Here is a 26467-nt window from a genome sequence, read left to right on the forward strand (position 1 = left end):
AGCTGTTCAAACAGACGGAGGAGTTGAGTTCCCATCTGCACGTAATTCTGACTTTACTGACATTCAAAATCACTTGTTTATGAGTTGGAATGGAAAGTCCAGTTGATTTTTCCTTCCCCAAATAATCATCTCACCTCGTGCCACCCCCGGACCTTGTTGGTCCATTAGAGGAGCTCTCCATTTAGTGAAGAAATTGGTGTAGTAGGATTACTGTGGATGGTTAGTCAAGGACTCAGTGGGCTGAAGGGCCTATGACTCACAGAAAGCCATCAATTGTTCAGCAACTGACTTTGTTTGAGAAGATGGAAATGACAACAACTTCTCGCTGTAAAATTCAGGGAAATTCAGTTAGATAAAGATCCATAAAGTAACGGCATACGTTTATAAACATGTGGGCATTCAGTTTGACTGACAGCAATTAGCCAACCATCTTCACTCTGGCTGATTTAATAAGGTTTTGATAGAGCAGACAGATTATGCATGTTATAGGAAGGAACTGAAGATGCTGCTTTATATCAATGATGGACACAAAGTTCCGGAGTAACTCAGCAGATCAGGCAGCATCTCTAGAATGAAAGGATAGATTACGCTTTGGGTCGGGACCTCCTCTTCAGTCTGAATGCATGTTTCTGTGTACGTGGTTCAAAACCAGAAGCCATCAATATAAAGAATTACTAAGAAGGACATGAAGAAAAAAATAATTGAGGGTTATGTGGAAATAGTTATCCGAGGTGGTATGTGGACCATAAACACTGGGAGGGTCTGGACTGAAAGTCCTGTTTACACATTGAATGCAATTCTAACGCTGCTTTCATTCTGTTGAACGGGTGGTCTTCACATGCAGTAAAATCGTACATAGGTTGCCTATGCAAAAGTGGCATTTTAGAGGCTTTTGGATGGGCATGTGGATATGCAGGAAATAGAGGGATATGGGTCATCTGCAGGCAGAGGAGATTAGTTTAATTTGGCATTGGTATCTTCCCCTTTGCTCCACCCTTCGTACTTAAGTTTGTCTTGATTGTATTTACATATAATATGACTGATACCTTTGGATAGCATGCAAAACAAAGCTCTTCGCTGTAATACATGTGACAATAATAGTAATAATACTAAACGTATCATGTTTGACGCAGGCATGTGTGGTGAAGGGCTTGTTCCCGTGCTGTAATTTTCTATGCTCTATGAATTTTGTCATTGGCAAGACCTGATATTTGGTTATCTCCATGCATGTTGAATTAAAATCATGTAATTCCATTCATTAACTTTAATATGTGATTGATGTCTAATGATTATCATTTTAAACATGAGCTGTCTTCGTACCTTTGGTCTTTCGTTCACGGTGATGGAATGTTCTGCCTCGAAACTGGGGTGTTTCTTTGAAAATGTTATTCAGGTCGTCTTCCCAGAAGTCCGGATTTAAATGCCTCAGAAGTTCTTCTATTGTATCGAAGCTGGCAATAGCCTCATCCAAAGACTCTGCAGTCAGTGGTGAAGCTGTAGCAGAGGAATGATGCCCCTGTGAACCCTGTGTAACACAGCAAAACCATGAGATATTCAAGCACCTCAAACTCAGTGTGTCATTTAAAAACCCGTAAAAGTTTGCGTTTCTATCTGACTCAACATTTCCCATGGCAACTTCCTTTGGAGTCCATTGATGGTGGATAGCTACAACGTTTTCCAACAACCACACAGCATGGCACAGTGGTAGAGGTGCTGCTTCACGGTGCCAGAGACCCAGGTTCAATCCTGACTACGGATGCTATTAGTGTGATGTTTCAATGCTCCCTCTGTGACCTCGTGGGCTTTCTCCGGGTGCTCCGGTTAACTCCCACATTCGATAGTTGTGCAGATTTGTAGGTTAATTGACCTGTAAACTGGCTCCTAGTGTGCAGGATGCGAAAGTGGGATAACATACAACTAGTGTGCAGGTGATCAACGGCTGGTGTAGAGTCAGTGGGCCGAAGGGCCAGTTTCCATGCTGTCCGTCCCCCGTCCCCCCCCCCCCCCCCCAGAAAAAAGCCAGATTTATACACAATCTCAAATTCCCAGGACAACTTGAATGGCAGGAACAAAGGAGATTGTAAAGAGTGCAGGAAGGAACTTCTGGTATACACTGAAGATAGACACAAAATGCTTGAGTAACTCGACGGGACAGGCAGCAACTTTGGATAGAAGGAATGTCTGACGTTTCGGGTCGAAAGAAGGGTCTTGACCTTAGATTATAGAGTGGTGGACATTGCCCCGTCATGGGTATTGAGCTCCACACACCACCCTGGCCACGCTCTTATTTCACTCCTACCTTTGGGAAAAAGGTGTAGGAGTCTGAAAACCATGCCTACCAGGTTCAAAATAGCTGCTTCAACACCCATCAGGCTCTTGAACACTACGCAATATTAACTTCAACTATGAACTTAAGTTCTGTCTTTGGTTGCATTGATGACTTTGGAGATTATTTATACCAGCATTGGAGTTGTTAATGTAATGATTTTTTTGTTGTTTATTATATATTTTATATGTGTATTGTGTTTAAAGGCTTGTACGTTGCTGTAAGTAAGAATCTCATAGTTCCATTGTCAGTACATATGAAACACTATGAAAAACATATTAAACACTCTTGACCATATCTACACTAATTATCACCAGCATTGTTATTAGCCTATTGATCACTATGGGCATTATCAGTGTATGGACCAATTCTCAGTGATAATGTAGCACAAATGTAAAATTCATTTCAAGATCATAATGTAGTCAAGTAGTTATATTTAAAAGCATGACAAAAATGGTTCTATATATTGAAGAAAGACTGTACCTATAATGAAATTGACTTAATACGTTGGCATGGACTTTAGTTAGTTGAGTTTATTGTCACGTGTACTGAGGTACAGTGAAAAGCTTTTGTTGTGTGCTAACCATTCTGTGGAAAGACAATACATGATTGCAATCGAGCCACTCCCAGTGGTCACAATGGACTTGGTCAGTGAATATGGCATCAGATGGGCAATATACCCAACTTGACTTTTTTTTTATGGAGGAGGAAGGTGGTATGTGGCATGTCCAATCGATTCATGAGGCTGCTGAAAGTAATTGTTATGATTAGACAGCATCAGTGACGTGAATCGCTGACATTATTAATTATATCTTTCCTTGAAAAAAATCAATCAATTGTACAGGTTTATAGACATGGCTTAATGTCTACAAGACTGCCATTGTATTTTACTTTGGGAGGCATAGTGGAGGATGTACCACTCAAAACAGTAAGCCAGATCTGATAACAACGCATAAGAATGCTCTGAAGGCATCTCTGCACTATCACAAAGTAAGATTATGAATTTTCAACAGTGTCACGCAACTTCCCAACACGAGGTTACTTCATGATGTAATGGTTTCAGAATGAAATGGCCTGCGAATGTACTGATAATGCATGATTGAAACAGCCAGTCAAACTGATAGAAGCATGTAAAATGATGAGAGGTATAGAGAGGGTAGACAATCAAAACCTTTTTCCCAGTGTGGAAATGTTAAAGACTGGAGGGGTATAGCTTTATCTGGAAAAAATCACAAAGATTCACAGAGTTAAGATGATATCAGTTATCTATAGATTATCATCTGGAAGAGGTTTTCAGTCCTGGATTTATAGCTTAACCTTTGCTCAAAGGTAGATATGTTGATGAAATAGCCTGACTGAACTCCGCCATGCTTAAAATGTTAGCTAATAGTTATCTGTTATTCTAATCACTGTAAGCTCTCGACTTTATTAAACAGGAAGCAACAGGATAATGTGCAATCTTTAAGATAACTTTTCTAAATCTTAATTAAAGAGTTTAAAAAAGTTATTCAAAATGCTCCAACTTACAATGCAATGTTGAATAATTTTGCCTTGTGATTTATTTTGTTAGATTTAGTGCCTTCCAGGAAAGAAGTCAACATTATGCTGGATTGTGCTGAACAAATACAACTCGTGTACCTAATCTTGATGGGGAAAGATGGAGGAGTAGACTGATGGATGAAGATTGAAGATTGTGTGTTGTATACGATGGACATGCTGAAACTATGCGATGAAAGGTGGCACAGTGGTGCAGGGGCAGCACTGTGGCGCACCTGCTAGAGTTGCTGCCTCATGGTGTGGAGTTTGCATGTTCTCCCTGTAACCCGGTGGGGTGCTCCGGTTTCCTCCAACATCCCAAAGACGTGCGGTTTTGTAGGTTAATTGGCCCGTGTAAAAAAAAAAAGCCCCTAGGGAGTGGATGGGAAAATAGGATAACATAGCATTAGGGTGAACTGGTGATCGATGGTTGGCATGGATTGGTGGGCCGAAGGGCCTGTTTCATAGAAACATAGAAAATAGGTGCAGGAGTAGGCCATTCGGCCCTTCGAGCCTGCACCGCCATTCAATATGATCATGGCTGATCATCCAACTCAGTATCCCATCCCTTTAGCCACAAGGGCCACATCTAACTCCCTCTTAAATATAGCCAATGAACTGGCCTCAACTACCTTCTGTGGCAGAGAATTCCACAGATTCACCACTCTCTGTATAAAAAATGATTTTCTCATCTCGGTCCTAAAAGACTTCCCTCTTATCCTTAAACTGTGACCCCTAGTTCTGGATTTCCCCAACATCGGGAATAAGCTTCCTGCATCTAGCCTGTCCAACCCCTTAAGAATTTTGTAAGTTTCTATAAGATCCCCCCTCAATCTTCTAAATTCTAGTGAGTACAAGCCGAGTCTATCCAGTCTTTCTTCATATGAAAGTCCTGCCATCCCAGGAATCAGTCTGGTGAACCTTCTCTGTACTCCCTCTATGGCAAGAATGTCTTTCCTCAGATTAGGAGACCAAAACTATACGCAATACTCCAGGTGTGGTCTCGCCAAGACCCTGTACAACTGCAGTAGAACCTCCCTGCTCTTATACTCAATGCTGTATCTCTAAACTAAACTAATTCTTTGGGAGTTGTGCTGAGGAATGCAGATGCACAGTCCCAAAACATTTATCTTAGCAACACAAAAACAAGACAAAATGCTGCAGAGGGCATGTTTTCTCACAAAACCCAGATTTAAGCAGCAAAATCTTGTATTTTGTACCAGGAAAATAACCAGATAGTTAAATGTATCTTGCCCAGTGGAGCTAAAAGTAAATTGGCAGTTGTTTTGCACATCTTGAAGCTTTATTTTTCTTTAAAAAAACTTCTGAGCTCTCTATTGATTTTTTAATCTGTTTTTGCCAATTTTGACGAAAACTACAAGCTAATGGTCCTTATGAGTGCACTGATCATTATCGTCTGCATTTAACAATTGACATGCAAACAATACAAACTTGAGCAGTGCTTGATAGAACTACCATTATTGTGGCGTGAACCATCATCTCAAATGCAGTGTTGCTTAAAAAAAAGCCTTGGCCATACAAATCATTAATTGCAGGCTTATTGATCTTGGTGCTTTTTCAATAACATCTAAAAGCTGTCTTAGTGGAATGAAGCATCAGTGTTCTCCCAGCTCTATGTAACTGTTGCCTCTGGTACTACACTGATCTGCTATATTACAGATTTTCCTACATACTTTTATTTGACGCTACTTTTCTCAAATGATATGGCACTTGGGAATCAGTAATCAATGCAGATTCAGTGATCTGTCAAAGGAGGCTGATGGGTGGCCAGAGAGAGGTATATAAAACCATGAGGGGGCATAGATAATGTGATTAGCCACTGTCTTTTCCCCAGGGTAAGGGAGTCTAAAACTAAAGAGCATAGTTTTAAGGTGAGAGGCAACCTTTAAGTGATGTTACCATAGCTGGAGCATTATGTTACTGTTATTTGCATAGATAGCAAATTAAATATGTATTATTTGGAATGGAGCTGTATAGATTTGTGTTTTCATTGGAGGAGTTAACAAGATAAATTAAAGAGAGCAGTACATTTGCTTTTGTCTAAATAAGATTTTATCAGAGCTTCTGACCAGGTCACATGTAGCAGAATGACCAATGGAGTAAAAACCTATTGCCAGCGAGGTTCCACAATGTTTAATATTTGATCCTTTATTTTTGTGATAGGCATTAATGATTTACACCTAACACAGGAGACATGATAAAGAATGTTGGCAATACTGAAGACTGTGAGTTGTTAACAGAAATGAAGAGGTGAGTTAATCAAAATGCTAGAGTGACTCAGTGGGACAGGCAGCATCTCTGGAGAGAAGGAATGGATGACGTTTCGGGTTGAGACCCTTCTTCAGCCTGACCTGGAACGGCACCCATTCCTTCTCTCCAGAGATGATGCCTGTCCCGCTGAGTTACTCCAGCATTTTGTGTCTACCTTCGATTTAAACCAGCATCTGCAGTCATTTCCTACACAGGTGATTTAATCAGTCAGGCAGAAAAGTGGTTAGGGAAAAATTCTTGTATGTGCACCCTATCTACTCCCCTCATGATTTTATACACCTCTATAAGATCATTCTTCAGTGTCCTACACTCCAAGCAATCAAGTCCGAGCTTGCCCAACCTCTCCCTATAGCTCAGGCCTTCGAGTCCTGGAAACATTCTCGCTATTATTTGTACATCAGTAATAGTGTGGTTTTGGTGGCTGAAGTGTCTGTTTCCATGTTGTATCTCCAAAACGAAACTAATGTCCCTTTAGAATCAACATCTAAAGATGAACGATATTCCTTCAATACCTTTAAAAATATTTTATGAAATATGAAATGGAATTTGATCCAGATTCCCATTGCTGAGATCTGGCGACAAGGTGAATGAATATACAATGAATGGGCCAAAGCCAGCCTATGGGGTTGATGGGTCCTGAGTACAGGAGGTTGGCTGCTTGATCCAGATGTGTTTAGTTTAGTTAAGTTTAAAGATAAAGTGTGGAAACAGGCCCTTCGGCCCACCAAGTTTGCGCCAACCAACGATCCCCATACACTGGTTCCATCCTACACACTAGGAACAGTTTACAGAAGCCAGTGGGCTTGAGAAGTTCCATTGGTTGGACAAGGGACCAGTTATTGGAGGTGGGGGGTGGAGGGGTGGGCAGCAACAGGCAAGTATCGTGCAATTTATTTCCAAACTTTTTTTGTTGGCTGCAGCCCATTTTGATGCTGGGTGTTTTATGTAGGAATTGGCGCTGTGATAGACAGTGGGTGGAGAGATCAGAAAGAGACTTAATAAGCAAGAAGGTTAAAATGAGTCAGCTTTTCTGTGCAGGAATCTGCTCAGGAAGGCCCATTTAAAATTCTCCAGACAACCCAATGAAACCTGGTCAATTTGTCAGTGCCCTAAGATAGACACATTGGACTGTAGTGATCTATATTCACCCAGAACATCTCGGATCACCACTGTGAAGACGGCTCATACATGTGAACACAATTCACAGCTGTAGGTAGAAACTAGGAACTAGATCTGCAAACCAGCATCTACAGAAACTAGGAACTGCAGATGCTGGTTTACACAAAGGAACACAAAGTGTTGGAGTAGCTCAGCAGGTCAGCAGCATTTCTGGAGAGCATAGATTCTGAAGAAGGGTCCGAAACGTCACCGATCCATGTTCTCCAGAGATGTTGCCTGACCTGCCATGTTACTCCAGCGCTCTGTGACCCAAGTGCCCAGTTCAAGTTATGTAATGTGCAATTTGATCCAGCAATAATGTACATTTTGGGGACCCCTTATTTTCATTTGAATAGCATTGAGAAAGGCAGAGCTAAGCAAGTGAATTTTGCAGCAAAGTTAACCTCTCGTACTCCATGCCAGCAGAGAGCTTGTGAAAATTAAAAAAAGATGCTGGAAAAGTTAAAGGCAGAAATTGCTTGAAATACACTGGAGGTCAGACAACACCAGTGGGAAGAGAAACAGTCAACATTTCGCGTCATGGAATCTTCGTCAGAATTGAAAAGGGAGATAATAGCTGTAGAGAAGGGTGGGGTGGGAGGATACCTCTGCTAGGGTAACAATGGGGTGACCATGGGGATAACTGGAAACAAGTTAATCTGGTCAATGAGTGAAAGGGAGCAGAGAGCGTGCGAGAACAGACAAAAGAATGTTGGAGTTGTTAAATGCCAAGGGTGTATGTATTCCACTCCCAGAGAGGACATAAAAGGAAAAATGGTTGTGGGAGTGGGAGGGGGGGGGGGGGGGGGGGGGAGGTCATCAGCTAATATCACAGATGGGTAGCACTGTGACACAGCCACAGAGTTGTTGCCTTACTGAGCTAGAGATCCAGGTTCGATTCTGATCTGGGGGATGCTACCTGTACGGAGTTTGTATGTTCTCCCTGTGACTACGTGAGTTTTCTCCGGCTATTCCATTTTCCTTCCATATTCCAAAGACGTGCAGGTTTGTAGGGTTAATTAGCTTCTGTAAATTGCTCCTAGTGTGTAGCACAGAACCTGCGTACTGGTCGGCATGGACTGGTGGGCCGAAGGGCCCGTTTCCATGCTGTATCTCTAAACTAAAAAACGAAACTAAAGATGGATAACTGATATAGACCAAGAAATCAAGTCATCCGCCTGTTTTTTTCAGACAGAGACTCAATGGCTCAATGTAGGATAGAGCAAGAGGGAAAAGTAGGAGGGAACATAAGACAATGTAAAGTTTTAATTTCTTTGAATTTAATTTACCCATTGCAAATAGTAGGGTTGATATTGCTTTAAATAGCTTCATAAATATTTCTGACTCTTTATGTATTAAATGCTTTGTCGTAGAACAGCACTCAAGATTACTTACCAGGATAGAACTTGTGACTGCCTCCCAGTTTGATTTTGAGGTTTGTGGCTGTAGATCTTCCTGAAACAGAATGAGATAAGTGTCTAGACTATTGACCACTTTTGTTGTTGTTGTTGTTGTTGTTGTTGTTGTTGTGTTAACATACAATCCATTGTTGTTGTTAACATATATGCCAAGAAATTGGGTTTTACTTTTTCTTGATGCACTAAAACCAAGCATCAAATTGAACTCCCCACATACAAAAAAAAGGGCGAATTAGCTGCACACAATAGTCATAGAGTCATGGAATCGTACAGCTTCTAAACAGGCCCTTCAGCCCAACTCATCTATGCCAAATAATTTCCCATCTAAGCTAGTCCCATTTGCCCACATTTGGTCCATATCCCTCTAAACCTTTCCTATCCATGTACCTGCCCAAGTGTCTTTTAAATGTTATTTGTACCCACTTCTGCTACCTCCTCTGGTTGTTCGTTCCATTTACACACCACACTCTGAGTGAAAATGTTACCCCTCATGTTCCTACTAAATCTTTCCCAACCTACAGTATGCCCTCTGGTTCTCCATTCTCCGAACCTGGGAAAAAGTCTCTGTGTATTCACCCTATATATCAGCTTCATGATTTTCTACACCTCTACAAGATCATCCCTCAGCCTCCTGCACTCCAAGGAAGAGAGTCCTAGTTTACCCAACCTCTCCTTATAACTCAGGCCCTCGAGTCCTGGAAACATGCTCACTATTAATTGTGCAACCGTAACAGTGTTGACTCAGTGGGCTGAATGGCCTGTTTCCATGCTCTATCACGAAACTAAACTAATGTCCATTTAGTATGCTCATATTGCTATGTTGTTCTCAAAGATATGAAATGCTCTCACCAAAAGAATGGAATGGAATCAACATATAAAGATGAAAGATATTCCTTCAATATCTTTTAAAACATTTTATGAAAGGCGATGCCTTTAGTCTTCTGGGTAGTGGATTATTTTCATGTTATTTCTAACCAACATCCCAACAGTAAGAGCTTAGTTCCTCTCAGTCAGTTACATTGGGCTGAGCAAGATATTTGCTAGTCAAATGCCAGACTCTCCAAAAATAAGTCTTTAGGGGGCGGCACAGTAGCGTAGCAGTGGAGCTGCTGCCTTACCCGCAAGAGACCAGGGTTCGATCCTGACTCCAGGTGCTGTCTGTACAGAGTTTCTATGTTCTCCCTGTGACTACATGGGTTTTCTCCAGGTGCTCTGGTTTCCTCCTGCATTCCAGAGATGTGCAGGTTTGTAGGTTAATTAGCTTCTGTAAATTGTCCCCAGTGTGCAGAATAGAACACACCATCTGCTCAATCTATAGAATAATCTACACTAACCTCATAAACCAACTCAGAACCCACAAACCAGAGTGGTAGCAAAATGCCCTTGATCCTGAGGGGCTGCTACGGAAGATATTTCATGTCAAGCAACTTATCATTTCAACGGCCGGGAGTTGCACAAAATTCGTGTTTAAGTGCCATTTAATGAACTTTGAAACAACTGCTGTCATCAGTGTGAATGTATGCTTATGGATCTTCAAGCCTAACTAAGACGGAAAATAAAAATCAAGTGTTATTCTTATGTTTTCACTGTGTTGCACTGCCATTTGTTCTGAATATGATGTTGTTTAAGTTTCAAGAGGGGGGGCGACACATGAGACTGACTGAATACCACAATTTCAAAACACATCTTGGAATGATTGTAACGTCTCTCACACAACATGGCCAAAGCGCCAACTTTTCTCACCACAGACGGCCCTCAAATGACCAAGCATTTCATGGATGCTTTTTCCTTTCAAGCTCAAATAGATATTTGAGCTTGAAAGGAAAAAGAGAATTTCCTTGTGTATTTAACTTTACCATGTCCAGACACTTACACAAGCCTGCAATAATTCTACAATATGATTTGCTCTCAGACAATGCCATGAATATGCCGAGAGTTGGCATGCCCTGCTAAAAGAAGTCATAACAAATAAATAAACCCCCTACACCGCCATAATCTTTCAATCTGAAGAAGGGTTCCAACCTGAACCATCAACTATTCCTTTTCTCCTGGGATGCTGCCTGACCTGCTGAGTTACTCCAGCATCCTGCGTCTATCTTTGGTATAATCCAGCATCTGCAGTTTCTTTCTACACATAACTAATGCATTTACGTGATTGATCATCCATGAGCTGGAATTCTAGTCACTATGGATCACCTCTTGTACATGTCCTAGTTGGTTTTGATTTATATATATATACTAGACCAAGTGGAACCTGTTGGATCCCTGTCACACGGGAGGCCTGGTCCCCCAACGCAACTCGTTCCCCAACGCAATATTCCACCACTCACCCATAGCCAACAATTGCGCAGGGGCTGCTCATTTCACTTTATGCATCCTCCCTCATTTTTAAACTTAAAAAAATAATGCAATTGCACTTGCTAGCTAGCAGAACTCAGTGTACTGTGACTTAAAAAAAATGCATTTGCACTTGCTAGGGCCAGCAGCTCAATGTACTGTGACTTAAAAAAAATGCATTTACACTTGCTAGCTAGCAGAACTCAGTGTACTGTGACTTTAAAAAAAAATGCATTTGCACTTGCTAGGGTGAGCAGGACTCAGTGTACTTGGATAGCAACAATGTTGCGAGCAGGGCTACAATCCCATTGTGATGTCACAGCTGTAAGCGCAGGGAATAGGCAGATATTTTTTTCCAAGTTTCTTCAGATTTTTGAACATTTTGATTAATAACTCAAGAAACAATGAATGAATTTTTCAGATAAGGCGATTTTTGACTTCACGGGATAAATGGGGGGGGGGGGGGGTAGGGGGGTGTTGTTACCGAACTGAACTCACTGTGGAATGAATGCATTAACGGAGCCACTCTGCTGCTGGATCTGAAGTTGTCCGTGCCGCTGACGGTAAAGTCTGTGAAAGCGGCCCCATCAGAGACTGTGGGGCCTTGTATCCTCGGCGCTTCTGACACGCCAGCTCTGTCACACTGGCTGTTCCCCCGCTGCTTTTCGGCCGAGGGCGAAAAGCAGCGGTTGAACATCCGATGTTTGGCTTGAGGCAGCGTGACAGAGCCGGGCCGGGCACCAGTGGTAGGGAAAAAATTTTTGAGCAGAGCCGGGCGTCAGCAGCTGTTATGGTCGCTGCCCAGCAGGAGGCGACAAAATGAGTGATTGGGGGGGGGGGTGGATTTTATTTTAAGACGTGTACATTAAAATGTCCACATGTTTTGAGGAGTGCATGAGTGAATGTAAATGTTAATTAGCTAGCGGAGTGGAAAACATGACGGTCGTTCAGCGTGTGGTGCTGGCGGACCATGCAATCAAAGGGCGGAAAAAAAACACACCCACACACACACACACACACAGTTTTAATAGATACTAGACCAAGTGCAGACCCGTTGGGTCTGTTCCCCCAACGTATGGATTGCGGGGGAGGGTGGCATGTGGCGTCACACAAACTACCCCCCACCCCCCCGCACACATGCTAACGACCCCCCTTGATATATTAATATTATTAATTTGCTCCTTTTACCCCATAACTGCCCTATCGTAAGTTAAATCCCTACCGAAATATGTAAAAATCTCTGCGTTTTTGCGTCTGGTTTTCAAGGAAATACGTTTCAAAGGCAAAATGACACACCCACACATATATATGAGATATGATATGATATATACACACACACACACACACACACACACACACACACACACACACACACACACACACACACACACACACACACACACACACACACACACACACACACACACACACACACACACACACACACACACACACACACACACAAATGATAATTATAAGAAAACTGGTCTACAATTGACACAAAATACTCACAAAATTATACAATGGAAAACTAAAAAGTACACTAAACTCACAACATAATTTTCAGTACATTAGACTGCATGCAAGCCATTGCCCTTGATCATAACATAATGATGCATAACTAGGAAATTCCACAAATGACTTTGAGATCTGCCAGTGTTTCCTGTAAAATGCCGCAAAGTGTTATCTCTCATTTGGCAAACCCTAGTCCACACTTGACCATCTGCAGCTGAGGTTGAGATTTCTCACAGCATGCATGAGGATAAACAGAGGAAATGGTCAGTCATATGACTGAATCGGGGCTGCAAGTGGCATATTTTGAGAACAGATCATCTGCCTCGTTTCTCAGCCACAGAAGTGGTGAGTGTTGTAGGTTGGAATGTAAACAGGGCAAATTATGTGTCTGTTACAAGGTGGTTAAAATGGGATAGATTACATTTACTCTGACATTAAACCGGTTTGAATTTAACTTCAGATGAAAGGTTACCCGTTAATCTATTTTTATGTGCAGGCTGAATTTTGATAACCTATTGATACAGAATCACAGAATCTCAAGTAATAGGAGCAAAGTTTAAGAATCAGGTCTGGAGATCGATATTTATGACATGCGTGATTTCCTACTGGTTATTAATGTCTGTAAAATGACCTTCATCCCCAATTACCTCAACCATACTCATATTGAATAAGGTTTTATTTCAGGAGACCAGTTGCAGAAAGTTTATATGGTGGTCTTTTCAAATCTAACATCTGACCTTTTCCACAACTATTACGCAGGGTCCAGTTGAAAATATTTTCTTTTTCTACAATGGTACGCCGTTGTGACCTCCTAAGTGAGTGTTTTCTATCAGAACTATTTGCTAAAAGTGGTCACAAAATGGTTTATATCATCCACAATGGCAACATCCTCTGATTTTGGGTTTCTTTATGTAAAGGACAGCTTTGCAGGGCAAGCCTCAATAAGGGGTGGACACTACAACACAATCAGAAAGATTTTGCATTGGGCAACACACTGGCATAGCTGGTAGAGTTGCCCTCTCACGGCACCAGAGACCCAGGTTCGATCCTGACCTTGGATACTCTGTGTGGAGATTGCAGGTTCCTACATGGGTTCCTACAGCCTGTCTGTCTTTTTTTTATTTTTGTCTAGTTAAATGTAGTGTTTGTGTTTTTTTAAGCTTGGTTTTACTTGGGTATATGTGGGGGGGGGGGGGGGGGGGGGGGGGGGAAACCGTTTAAAATCTCTTCCCTGTCTGGGAGACCCGACCTTTTCCCTGTCGGGTCTCCGTTGTCGTTGGGGCCTAGCACCGTGGAGCGGCCTCCAGCCTGAACGACCCGGGGGCTCGGGAGACTGCGGAGCTGTGGAGCTGCGGACTACTCACCATCGTGGGGCTGGCCGGCCTCGGAACGTGGGGAGCGGTGGTGACTCGCTGCTGCGACTCGACTCCTGGGGCTCGGAGGCTCCAGCAACGCAGCCGCAGGTCCGGTGGACTGGGACATCGGGAGCTCGCGGGTCCGGGGGGAGAGAGAGAGAGAGGCCGCTTCCCGGGGCTCCCGCAACGCGACTTCTCCAGCCCGTGTCGCGGGGTTGGAACGACCTGGAGCGGGGTCATACATCACCCGGCACGGCTTCATGGCCGTGGGACTCACCATCGCACGCTGGGGCTCCGACCTTGTACTTTCAGACCGGGAGCGGGGCCGTAAATCGCCCCGCGCGGCCTAAAATGGCCGTGGGACTTATCATCACCCGCCTGGGGCTTGGACATCGGGAGAGACATGGAGAGCAGGGGAGAGAAAAGACTTTGCCTTCCATCACAGTGGGTTCACTGTGATGGATGTTTGTGTGAACTTAATTGTGTGTATGTCTGTAGGACATTGTCTTTGTTTGTATGGCTGTGGAAACAAAATTTCGTTTGAGTCTCACTGGGGCTCAAATGACAATAAATTGTATTGTATTGTATTGTATTGTTTGCACCGGGTGCTTAAGGCTTCATTACCCATTCTAAAGACGTACAGGTTTGTAGGTTAATTGGCTTCTGTATAAATTGTCCACAGTGGATGGAACTAGTGTACAGGTAATTGTGGTCGGCATGGACTCGGTGGTCCAAAGGGCCTGTTTCGACCAGCCCCGACCTGGGGTCAGATCGCCTGGCGCAGGGGAGCTGGGATTCCCTCCCCGATGCAGGAGCTTGATCGCCCCGACGCAGAGGGCCCGACCACCGGCTACGGGAGCCAAGATCGTCCCGTCAACGGAAGGCTCGAGGCCCCCGACCACGGGAGAACAAAGAAGGGAAGAGATTGAACTTTGTTTCACCTTCCATAACAGTGAGGAATGTGGAGGAGTCACTGTGGTGGATGGTTATGTTAAAATGTATTTTGTGTGTCTTGTTGCTTTTTATTGGTATGTCTGTATGCAAATCAAATTCCTCGTATGTTGCAAAACATACTTTGCTAATAAAGTATGATTATGATTATGGTGATTATGATAATTATGAAAATAAACAAAAACGAACTATACTGAAACTTCCACCTGTGATACCAAGAGAAACTGTACAATGTAAGGAAACAAATTCTAGAAACTACTTGACTGCAGCATGACTGTGATTTCTGATCACGTTGCATTAAGAGTCTTCTCATTACATTACTATATCTGGAATTTGAGATGATTTTGGATAGACACATGGATAGTCAATGAATGGCCTCTGTAAAATTTCCCCTTTGGGCAGGTGTATGGAGTGAATGAGAAAGAGAGATACCATAGAACCAGTGTGAATGGGTGATCAATGGTGTGTGAACTCGATGGGCCGAAGGGCATATTTCCAAGCTGTAGCTCTAAACATGCATGCAAAAGTTTACATGAAGCCATCGTAGGTTGATCAATCCAGATTTGTCTCCACCATCCCATTTGAATTATCATCGGCACATGTGAAAACTATTTTTCTAATTTTTTAACTACAGTTTACTTGCTTTGAAAGAAATGTATTTCCGCTTTGGCATTTCTTGCTCCAACGAAACATCAACTGCATATTCTGATTGTCAGGAGCAGAGGAGAAAAGATAAACAAGCTGACAGTTCCCAATACTTATTGTAAATACTCTTGCTCAGTTAGTCACTGCTTTTGCTCAGCACAGGCACACAACGTCACGCACATTCATCTTTTGTGGTAATTATGTTATGGAAAATAGATTGCATAACTTTCACATTTTAATCAAATGCATTACACAATAAAACACTTTAAAAAAATGTATTTGTTCAAAGGACCTACAGAAATCTCTAGAAAATTGCATGGGTGCCCATCATTTTAGATTACTTGGCCATAACACAAGCTATCCCATGATTAATGTCAATATTTTTTGGAGAAATAACCATAATAAAGTCTTCCCATCAGCAGCCCGATAGGGATATGTATTTTGAGACTGTCAATTCATTTGCCTTTTCATCAACACACATCAATGCAGAAGTATCTAGTATTACATTCAGACAAGTCTACACAAAGCCTGCAATATTAAGAGCATGGTTTCTATCAACTGCCTGTACTATCAATTTATTCTGAGCATTTGGTGGGGGGGGGGGGGGTGCATAAAGATAGATTTTATTGTTCACATAAGATAGAAAAATACTCTTGCTCAATGACAATACATTTTTTGTCAATTATTACAATTTCTATAATAGACAATAGGTGCAGGAGTAGGACATTCGGCCCTTCGAGCCAGCACCGAATGTAATAGAAAAAGTTCTATCAAGTGGAAGTAAACTTGCTTGGTTGTAATTTGATCTTTGTATCTCAGGATATTTAACCATCTGAATGAGTCATCGATGTTCAATTTCATTGGGTTTGATGTTATTAAAATATTACACTTAGCTTTGTTCAGAAGCACAGAATATTTCCTGTGTGACAGGGACCCAACGGGTTCCACGGTCTAGTATAATACTAAAACTTGTACATTTTATTCATGCATGTCCTGTTGTACATTTCTTCTATTTCTCATTATCTTAATTATTATTTTCAGCCTCAAGGAACAATGTTGCAACTTTCATGTCCTTATGTTTACAATGAACTTGTTGGGTTGCCTGGCAATCAAAGAGCAATGTGATATTGCAATGTCTTTAAGACGGCATGATATTACAGGGTGAACAGTGGCATGACAATTAGTGATGCACCTTGAAGCTCCAGCAACCCAAACTCGATTCTCGTTCAGGTGCTGTCTGTGTGGAGTTTGCATGTTCTCCCTGTGACCACGTGGGTTTCCACTGGATGCTCGCGTATCCTCCCACATCACAACGACAAAGATAGGTTAATGGTCTACTGGAATTGTAGCGAGTGCAGCGGGTGAGAATGTGGAGTTGATGGGCACGTGAGAGGGAATAGGACACAGAGAAAACAAATAGCTGAAGGGGACTGATGGGATAGCTCTGAGAACTGGCATAGACTAGATGTAAGGAAATATGAGACATTGGACTAACTTGAACAGAAATGCATCTTCAGTTACAATTACAAGGTTAACAAGAAAGTCTTTTTCAGCAGTGCAGTTTTATCTTTTGGACAAAATACTTAACCTCTTCTCAAACTGAGTCCTTTCATCTGACTCAGCGAGAATGTCTTGAGTCAGAGATTACTTCCACCCTCCCAAAAAATACTTCTTGCCTTCAGAAGAGCCGGAGCCATCATCACTTCAAACATTTTTGTTTCATCCTCTTCAATGAAAGACTGAATTTTTTTCATGCAAAATATTTCCAGCTCCCAGCCCAAGACCATATGCTACTCCAGAATTAAAATAAAATATTGTGATTACTGTATATTGCCAAACAGCATTTCAATGATTTATGAGAGGATGTCTAATTACTCTCCTGACATCTATATCCAATATCCTATGACTTTATCCTATGGATGGCTCAATTGTAATTATGTGTAGTCTTTTTGCTGACTGGTTAGCGCGCACCAAAAAAAAAAATTCACTGTACCTCGGTACATGTGACATTAATCTAAACTATACTAACAGAAAGCATTGTAACCTTATTGATAATGTCTGTGATTCCTTAATTTCGAATTTACTAATGGCTGTTACATACCACTTCCACTGGAGAGTAATAAATGCGAAATCCAGGTTTGGCAACAAAATATTCATCTGATTTAAACGTTATCCTTATTCTGTTGCTTTTCGATGTTAGTCTCGGAGGAACTTCCTTACTGCCACACCATCTTCCACGAATGACTCGGCTTGTATCAGACATATCTTCCACCTCTACAAAGTCATACCTAAAAGATAGAGGGTGCAATGTTTTGTGGTTAATTCTGCAAACAGTGTACTTTTAGTTTTAGTTTGAAGATACAGCATGGAAACAGGCCCTTTGGCCCACCGAGTCAACGCCGACCGTTGATCACCCGTTTGCAGTAGTTCTATGGTATTCTGCTTACGCATCCACTCCCTACCCACTAGGGACAATTTACAGAGGGCCAATTAACTTACAAACCCACACGTCCTTGGGATGTGGGAGGAAATCAGAGCACTCGGAGGAAACCCACACGGTCACAGGGAGAACCAACCAATTCCACAGAGTTTCTGCCGCTGTGAGGCAGCAGGTCTACCAGCTGCGGCACTGTGCCGTCTTTGCTTTCAAAGTAAACATTGTTCCTTTGTAGTTTTAACAGCTAAACAAAGGTTTCTGGGGCAGTCCTGAGTAACTTGTCTGATGCTGAATGATCTTTGGTCAGCAATCATTACCTGATCTCAGCTGGGATTTCACTGCTTCAAGCATTACGAAGAAGAAGGCTTTCAAGTCAATTACATGCTTAGTTGGAAAGATGTGTTACTAGGCAATCAAGAAGTGACACTTCCTGGAATAATTGTGAGAACTTAAGCAATATATTTTTTGTCCTTTTCTCAAATTAAATTTTATTTTGATTACGCACACATAGATATTTTTACAATCTCATGATTTCCCATGTTGAATGTGATTAAAATTGTAGCTAATTTATATCTATATACGAGAGTAATACTGACAAAAAATTAGATCTCTATTTTCTAATACATAGCTCATGCTGATAGAGCTGCTGACTCGCAGCACCTGTGACCTAGCTAGGTTCGATCCTTGCCTCGGGTGCTATCCGTGTGAATTTTTCCCGTTCTCCCTGTAACTACTTGGGTTTCCTCCGGGTGTACCAGTTTTGTCCCACATCCCAAAATGTGTGGTTTGGTAGCTTAATTGGCCTCGGTAAAAAAATACCCCCAGCATGCAGGGAGTGGATGTGAAAGTGGGATCTTAGAACTAGTGTGAATGGGTGATCAATGGTTGGAGTGGATTCAGTAGGCCGAAGGGCCTGTTTCCATGTTGTATCTCTAAACTAAAATGTATCATTCACTACATTATTTGCACATGAAGTTATATGTCATTAATTTAATTAAAGTGTGATACAAGGCATAATTCAGGTGATATAACTCTTGACCCAGTGGTATCATTCTACAACCAAACTGTATGAATGTTGATTTATCTAATTTCATTGTAACTCCTGCATTCCCTCCCTTCTCCCCCGCCCCCTCCCCCACCCTACCAGTTCCACTTTTCACATCCTTGTATTATCAAACCTTCCCCAGCCAACAATGGGCCATTATGGGCTCCACCATCTGTTGCTGGCCCTGATTTATCAGGCCTTTTCTCATCTCCAGTTTATCCCCGACCCCCCCCCCCCCAACCTCCCCCCCATTCCACATCTCTACTTTCTGTCTGAAGAAGGGTCCTGACCCAAAACGTCACCTTCTTTTCCTCCAGAGATGCTGCCTAACCCGCTGAGTTGCTCCAGCATTTTGTGTATATCTTCTGTAACTCTGGACATGGTTGCAAATAAAATAGGGGAAAAGCAGGCGATTTGCAATGACTGAATGTGCAGATTTCCCTGCTGCTTCAGATGTTTGCAAAATATCCACATGTAAATTAATTCTGTGTGATGGAGAGCCATTTATCCTTGAAGGTAAAAAAGGACACGATTTGAAGTTTTGTTTATTTTAATTACCATTGGAATGCCACAAAAATGTTTAAGGAAAGATGTGCTTAAAGGGATAGGAATCAAATTAGAGTGACGCAGCGGTGGAGCTACAGCATCACAGCGCCAGAGACCAGAGTTTGATCCTGACCTCGGTTGCTTTCTATGTGGCGTCTGCACGTTCTCCCTGTGATTGCATAGGATTCCTCCAGGTACTCTGGTTCTCTCCCCCATACCAAAGACGTGCGGGTTTGTAGGGTTAATTGGCCTCTGTAAATTGCCACTGATATGTAGGAAGTGGACGAGAAAGTGGGATAACATAAAACTCGTGTGCATGGGTGATCAATGGTCAGTGTGGACTGGGTGGTCCAATGGATCTGTTTCCATGCTGTATTTCTAAACTAAATTAACTTATGAAACGATAAACACTGGCAGACTGAAACAAAGTGAAAAGGTGATTTCAAAGTTATTTTGGGATGAGTATGTGCATACTTTTGCAATGTTAGAAGCCTGTCAGGAATGCACAAATGATTGTCATTGATGCAAGGTCAGGTTTTCTGTATTGCTGTGCTTGAAGGCATTGTCATGGTGAGTCGACCATATGGGTCAAAAAGCCATCAGGAATGAAGAATAAAGTGCCTGTAAAGCCAGATTTGTCACGGCACAGTCACTAGCTGGCACCTTGTGAAAAATGACAAATAGCTTGCATGCATGTTCGCACTGCAGAATGTAAACTTTAATAAGAAACATGTAGAAACAAGGAACTGCAGATGCTAGTTTACACACAATAGGACACTTTGCTGGAGTATTTCCACAGGCCAGGCAGCATCTCTGGAGCACCTGGATAGGTGATGTTTTGGGTAATGGATAATCAACCAGAATATATAATAAAACACATATATATGTTGCACTCAAAAATATAACTTCTCCAAAGATATAAATGATCAAAGCACATGGATTTGTATTACTAAAGGCCTTTGTCATGAGTCAACAATAACCCTTTTAGTTATCGTTAAATATATTTTCTTGGATATCAAAGAACTGAACTGCAGAGAAGGTGCTCCATTATTCTTAAGAGTCCTTTTTTTTATTACAAGGTCACACACAGCAATCATAACAGCATCAAAAGAAAACTGGAGGATAATTGCTTGTTCTATTATTATTCACTGTAGGGTTTTTTTTTAATGTTCCTGTGCTAAAGTCATTTCCAGTCATTCTCTTCTCAAGATGCCAAAGTACCTGATTCTCTAGGCATTAGTCACAGGCCAGAGTCAATGGCAGGAAGTCATATTTATTAGCAACTGTTGACAAGTTAAGGAAACATCTACAAAGGGGAGGCAGGCTAATCCTTTTTCTTTCACTGAACTGGAATACAAGGCCCACTGAAGTCAATCTAAATTCCGCTCAAGGAGAGATCAAGGGCAAGACAGTGGTGCAGCGGTAGAGTTGCAGCCTTACAGCGCCCGAGACCCGGTTTTGATCCTGACTGCGGGTGTTGTCTGCACGGAATTTGTACGTTCTTCCCGTGACTGCGTGGGTTTTCCCCAGGAGCTCCAATTTCCTCCCACTTTCCAAAGACGTACAGGTTTGTTGGTTAATTAGCTTCAGTAAATATTGTAAATTGTCCCTAGTGTGTGGGATAGTATACTGGATAGTATACTCAACATACTCAGTGGGCCGAAGGCTCAGTTTCTGCGCTATATCTCCAAACTAAACTAAACTGAAACTAATATAAAATACTCAGGAATTATTGTCTGTGTTGTCCGTGATTTGGGATTCATTTTAGATAATATCAAATGTAAAATAAATAGGCCAGTTTACCCAAGAAAGAACTCTTGTCCTTCAGCTAGGCAAGATATGTACTTTACGCATTAGGAGATGAGGCAGACAATTAGGAAGATAGAATATAAAAATAATAATAATGGATGGGATTTATATAGCGCCTTTCTAGAATACTCAAGGCGCTTAATAATATAGAACAGTACAGTACAGTACAGTACAGCAAAAGAACAGGCCTTTCAACCCACACTGTCCATTCCACACATGGTGCCAAAGTAAACTAATCTCCTCTGCCTGCATATGATCCATATCCCTCCATTCCCTGCATACATGTGCCTATCCAAAAGCTTCTTAAATGCCACTATTTTATCTGCCTCCACCATCACCCCCACCTCTGCACCTCATTCCAGGTGCACACCACTCTTTGTGTATTATTATTTGCCCTGCATACTGTATCTCTTTTAAACATCGCCCCTCTCAACTTCAAGATATGACCTTGATCAGTATGCTATTTGTTGTTCTCAACATGAGGGAATTTAAATCAGTTAATTGCCCTGCAGTGGAGATATTTATTTAGATTGTCATAATACTGACAGTGTGGATGCAAGCAATAAATTTTACACTGCATTACTTTCATATATACAAATTTAAAAGGTTGTATTAGGTATGAGAGCAACGTGAAATTATCTCCTCAGTCTGACTGCTTTTGGAATTCAAGTATCTACTTCACAAAAGCTGATAAAATATCTTATGATGATAATTACGATAATTTTGTTTCACATTTACAACCACTTAAAATTGCTCTTCATAGTCAATTTAGTCAATTGTTCTCCCTTTTGCTAAAGTCAATTGGAATGACTATTGAAAAGCTTGGGAGAGCAGACACCAGTTTGGATGTTTTACACATGAGAGTATTAGCCAAGAATGAAGTCATTTAAAGACATGTTGCTAGAGTATTTTATTGAAACGTGCTGTGCAGTGGGGATGGGTGCGTGGGAAATAAGGGTTGAGAAGAAGCCAATCAGCACATTACCCTCCACTCAGAGATTCAGATTTCATTTTGAATAAGTCCAGTTTTAACCTCTCTACTTGGATAGATTAGTGCAAGTACTTAGAAATTCTAGCTTTTCAATATTCATCAGCTAAAATGTCAGCTATTGTTCACTGGAATGATGGAGGAACTGACGATCAGGAACTACAACAGCTGATCGTGGTCTGATATCTTCTATGCTCATGTTCATGTCATTAGAGCAGAATTAGGCCATTCAGCCCATCAAGTCTACTCTGACATTCAATCATGGCTGATCCATCTTTCCCTCTCAACACAATTCTCCTCATTTCTCCCCATAACCTCTGTCAATTTCTGCCTTAACACTATCCATTGACTTGGCCTCCACAGCCGTCCGGGGCAATGAATTCCACAGATTCACGACCCTCTGACTAAAGAAATTCCTCCTCATCTCCTTTCTAAAGGAACGTCCTTTTATTCTGAGATAGTGCCCTCAGGTCTTAGACTAATCCACTAGTGGAAACACCCTCTCGACACATAATTACATAAATTGCACAAATGGAAAGGAGATAATGGCCAGATAATCGGTTTCAGTAACAATGAGTAAAGGTTAAATATCACCCAAGACACTGGGGACTATGCTGCAGGATCTTTCATATGGAGCATAGAACACTACAGCCTAATAACAGGCCATTCAGTCCACAATGCCTGTGCTGAACATGATGTCAAGGCCCATCTCTTCTCTACCTGCACATAATCCATATCCCTCCATTCCCTGCATATACATATGCCTATTTTAAAGTCTATCCAATACCACCATCATATCTGCCTCAACCACAACCTTCAGAGTAGGTCAATTGAAAATATCCAGTTGACAGGGACAGGGTCTCTGATTTACATGGAAAATATGGCGCTGGAGTGTGGCGACTCTATTAGTGATCTTCACAGAGAAGGATCTATGATCATTCGATACAATCGCTCAACATTTTCAAATCTCTTTCCTATCTATTATAATTGAGTTTGATTTGATTGTATATATGTGTAGTATTATCTAGTTTGAATAGATTGCATGCAAAACAAGACTTTTCACTGTAACTCGGTACATGTGACTAATAAACGTAACATAACCTAACCTAGACACAAAGTGCTGGAGTAATTCATTGGATCAGGCAGCATCTCTGTAATAAAAGGATGGGTGACATTTTGGGCAGGACCCTCGTTCAGTCTGAAGAAGTGTCCCGATCCAAAACATCACCTATCCTATTTTTCCAGAGATGCTGTCTGACCCGCTGAGTTACTCCAGCACTTTGTGTCTATCTTTGGTATGAACTATCATTGGCAGTTCTTTGTTTCTACATTTTAGCTAACCTAATCTAACCTAACATAATCTAACCTAATCTAACCTAAACCTAACCTAACCTAACTGCACCTTCCCATACCATCAGATACTGCCTTTAACTGTCCTGAATGTATTTCGAGTTGTTCACGCTTTGTTCTTCCTTGACAAATGCTGGTATTATGGCACTAGCTTGTTATGGAATAAATCAAATAAATATGAAACTAATGAATTTAGACACAAAAACTAAACAAGAAGTGGATCCTGTTGGGAAATACATTTTTTGTCAATGATGTTGGGAATTGATTATTCGGCCTCTATAAAATAAGTGGATTAGGAAAATAATATGTAAGAGGTATGCTTCAAAACTTATTTTCCCTACAAACAGCTCTCCAATCTTTCTCATTCACTCTTTGAGATACTGGAAATAACCAGTGACTATTAACCAAGGGACTTTATTCTTGAAGCAGGGAACAGAGCTAATTGGCATCCCCAAATCCTGCGGCAGCTAATAACACAAAACAATTCTTAAAGAGGTGACAATATTTAAAGAACAGTTATTCTTCACTGACCAGTAATGCATAGGACATACGGGGCAAAGGCAGAATAATGTGGTTGAGAGCGAAAAATATATCAGTTTTGAGTGAATGGCAGAGTAGACTTGATGGACCGAATGGCCTAATTCTGTTCCTATAACTTATGAATTTATATATATTGCAGCAGCTGCATAAAAGTGTATTCACACTGAGCATCCTATGCTGTGCAGTTTGGAATTCCTGCTTCTGCATCTTCTTTGCAACGCATATAAATGATTTGGGTGAAAATGTGTAGGAAGGAACTGCAGATGCTAGTTTACACCAAAGATAGACACAAAATGCTGGAGTAACTCAGTGGGACAGACAGGCATCTCTGGAGCGAAGGAATGGGCGACGTTTCGGGTCGAGATCCTTCTTCAGACTGAGCGTCAGGGGAAAGAGAGTTACAGAGAAAAGGAAGTGTAAGAGATCAAAAGAGATTAAGTTCAAGGAAAATGTAGAATAGACATTTGGATGAAAATGTAGATGGCCTGATTAGTAAGTTTGCAGGCAACTTAAAAATGATTGAAGTTGTTGATATTGAGAAAGATTGTCAAAAGATACAGCAGGATTTAGATAGATAGAAATTTGGACAGACAAATGGCAGACGGAATTTAATGAGACAAGTGTGATAGATTTTGGGAGGTAAAATGCACGAGGAAAGTCTACAGTTAATGGCAGGGACCATTAGAAGCATTGATGTACTGAGGTATTTCTGATGCTAGGCCAAAACTTTCTGAAAGTTGCAACACGTGGATAGGGTGCGAAAGAAGGCACATGACATGCTTGCCTTTATTGCTTGGGGTGTTTATAGTTGTAAAGTCATGTTCCAGCTGTATAAAACTTTGGTTAGGTCACATTTGGACTATTGTGTGTAGTCCTGGTCACCACTCTCTTGGTGAAAACGAGTTATACAGACACTCCTGGTGAGTTTCATTGTCTGTATCTCCTTTTCACCTCGCCCTCAGCTAACTATGGACCGTTTCCTTCATCATCATTACTTTTTTGCATGTTATTCATTAATTTATTCTATATCTCTCTATATCACAATCCATATCTCTCGTTTCCTTTTCCCCTCAGTCTGAGGAAGGGTCTTGACTCGAAACGTCTATTTATTTTTTCCAGAGATGCTGTCTGACTCGCTGAGTTATTCCAGCTTTTTGTGTCTATATTCTGTACTGTTCTATGTTCTGTTCTACAGTCCTTCACAATGGTATTTGACCCTGTAAATGCAGTACATATACATTTTGATCCCAAGCCCATTGATCCATAAGCATCAGAACTTAACATAAGCTATTCAAGGAGCATTTAAGGTTATGACTTAAAATTGTTCATGACACAGACCTTGACTTCAACTGTTTAAAAATGTTTCCTCATAACTTATGTGTCTTTCTGCTTACCTGCAAATATCATTTTCTGGGTCCTCCAGTCCGAAACGAGTATCGAACACCAATTGTATTCTTGTGTTTTCGGGAGACAGCAACTTCCATGTCAATAAGATGCTTCTTGGATAGTTGAGAGGAAACCGTGGGCTCTGTACATATCCATTATTCACGACATTGACTGTATCCTCATGCCGATAAATTGCTGTGAGGTGATTGCTCTCTGTTAGTAGTCACAACTTGTACAAATTAGTTGGCTGTTTAAATATCGATGAACAATGTAAAATCACAAGTACCAAGCATAACAATGAATGATAAATCTTTAAATATTTAACTTTTTTTTTACAATTAATGTTGCATTTAAAAACTGCATTTGCAATCAAAACGATGTCATCATAAACCTGTTCAAAGTTACAAACATACAGGCACTATGACCCTTTGGGGATTAGAAATAGTTAAGCTCTGGTTAAATGTGCTAAATAGAACAATAAATAAACAAGGCATAGCATCTGCTTCATGTTCAAGAGGGCAGTATTAAACAATTGTATAAATGTTACTAAAAATTAGTGACAAATAAGAACAACTCACAGCACAAAAAATATTACTTAATAACCTTTGTAGTGCATCTTTCAGAACATTGATATTTTCATAAACTTAAAAATTGCCTGGAGGCACAAAATTAGGTTGTTATTTTAGAGGATATTTCATACGTATCAGATAAGCAGGAACATAAAAAACAGATACAAAGACGGATGTAAAATCAGAGCAGATGACTTTAGTTGAACAGATAGTAGGGGCATACTTATAATGAGATAGATGGCTTTTAAAAAAATTGCTGCTAAT

At 41.2% G+C, this 26467-nt stretch overlaps 1 protein-coding gene across 3 annotated transcripts in view; it reads right to left on the reverse strand.

Annotated features, from left to right (window-relative positions):
- The window catches only part of pdgfd (platelet derived growth factor D), a 93895-nt gene that overhangs the window by 15960 nt on the left and 51468 nt on the right, over nt 1-26467 (reverse strand). For 2 of the 3 annotated variants that reach the window (XM_033022669.1, XM_033022668.1), the window contains 4 exons: nt 25643-25847; nt 17635-17821; nt 8708-8767; nt 1321-1525 (listed from right to left, as the gene is read on the reverse strand). In XM_033022669.1, coding sequence (XP_032878560.1) covers nt 1321-1525; nt 8708-8767; nt 17635-17821; nt 25643-25847 — 657 coding nt within the window. The remainder of the gene's footprint in view (nt 1-1320; nt 1526-8707; nt 8768-17634; nt 17822-25642; nt 25848-26467) is intronic. The other variant, XM_033022670.1, reaches the window with a different exon arrangement.

Source organism: Amblyraja radiata, chromosome 6 (genome assembly GCF_010909765.2).
Source record: "Amblyraja radiata isolate CabotCenter1 chromosome 6, sAmbRad1.1.pri, whole genome shotgun sequence".
In the NCBI taxonomy this organism is placed as follows: Eukaryota; Metazoa; Chordata; class Chondrichthyes; order Rajiformes; family Rajidae; genus Amblyraja; species Amblyraja radiata.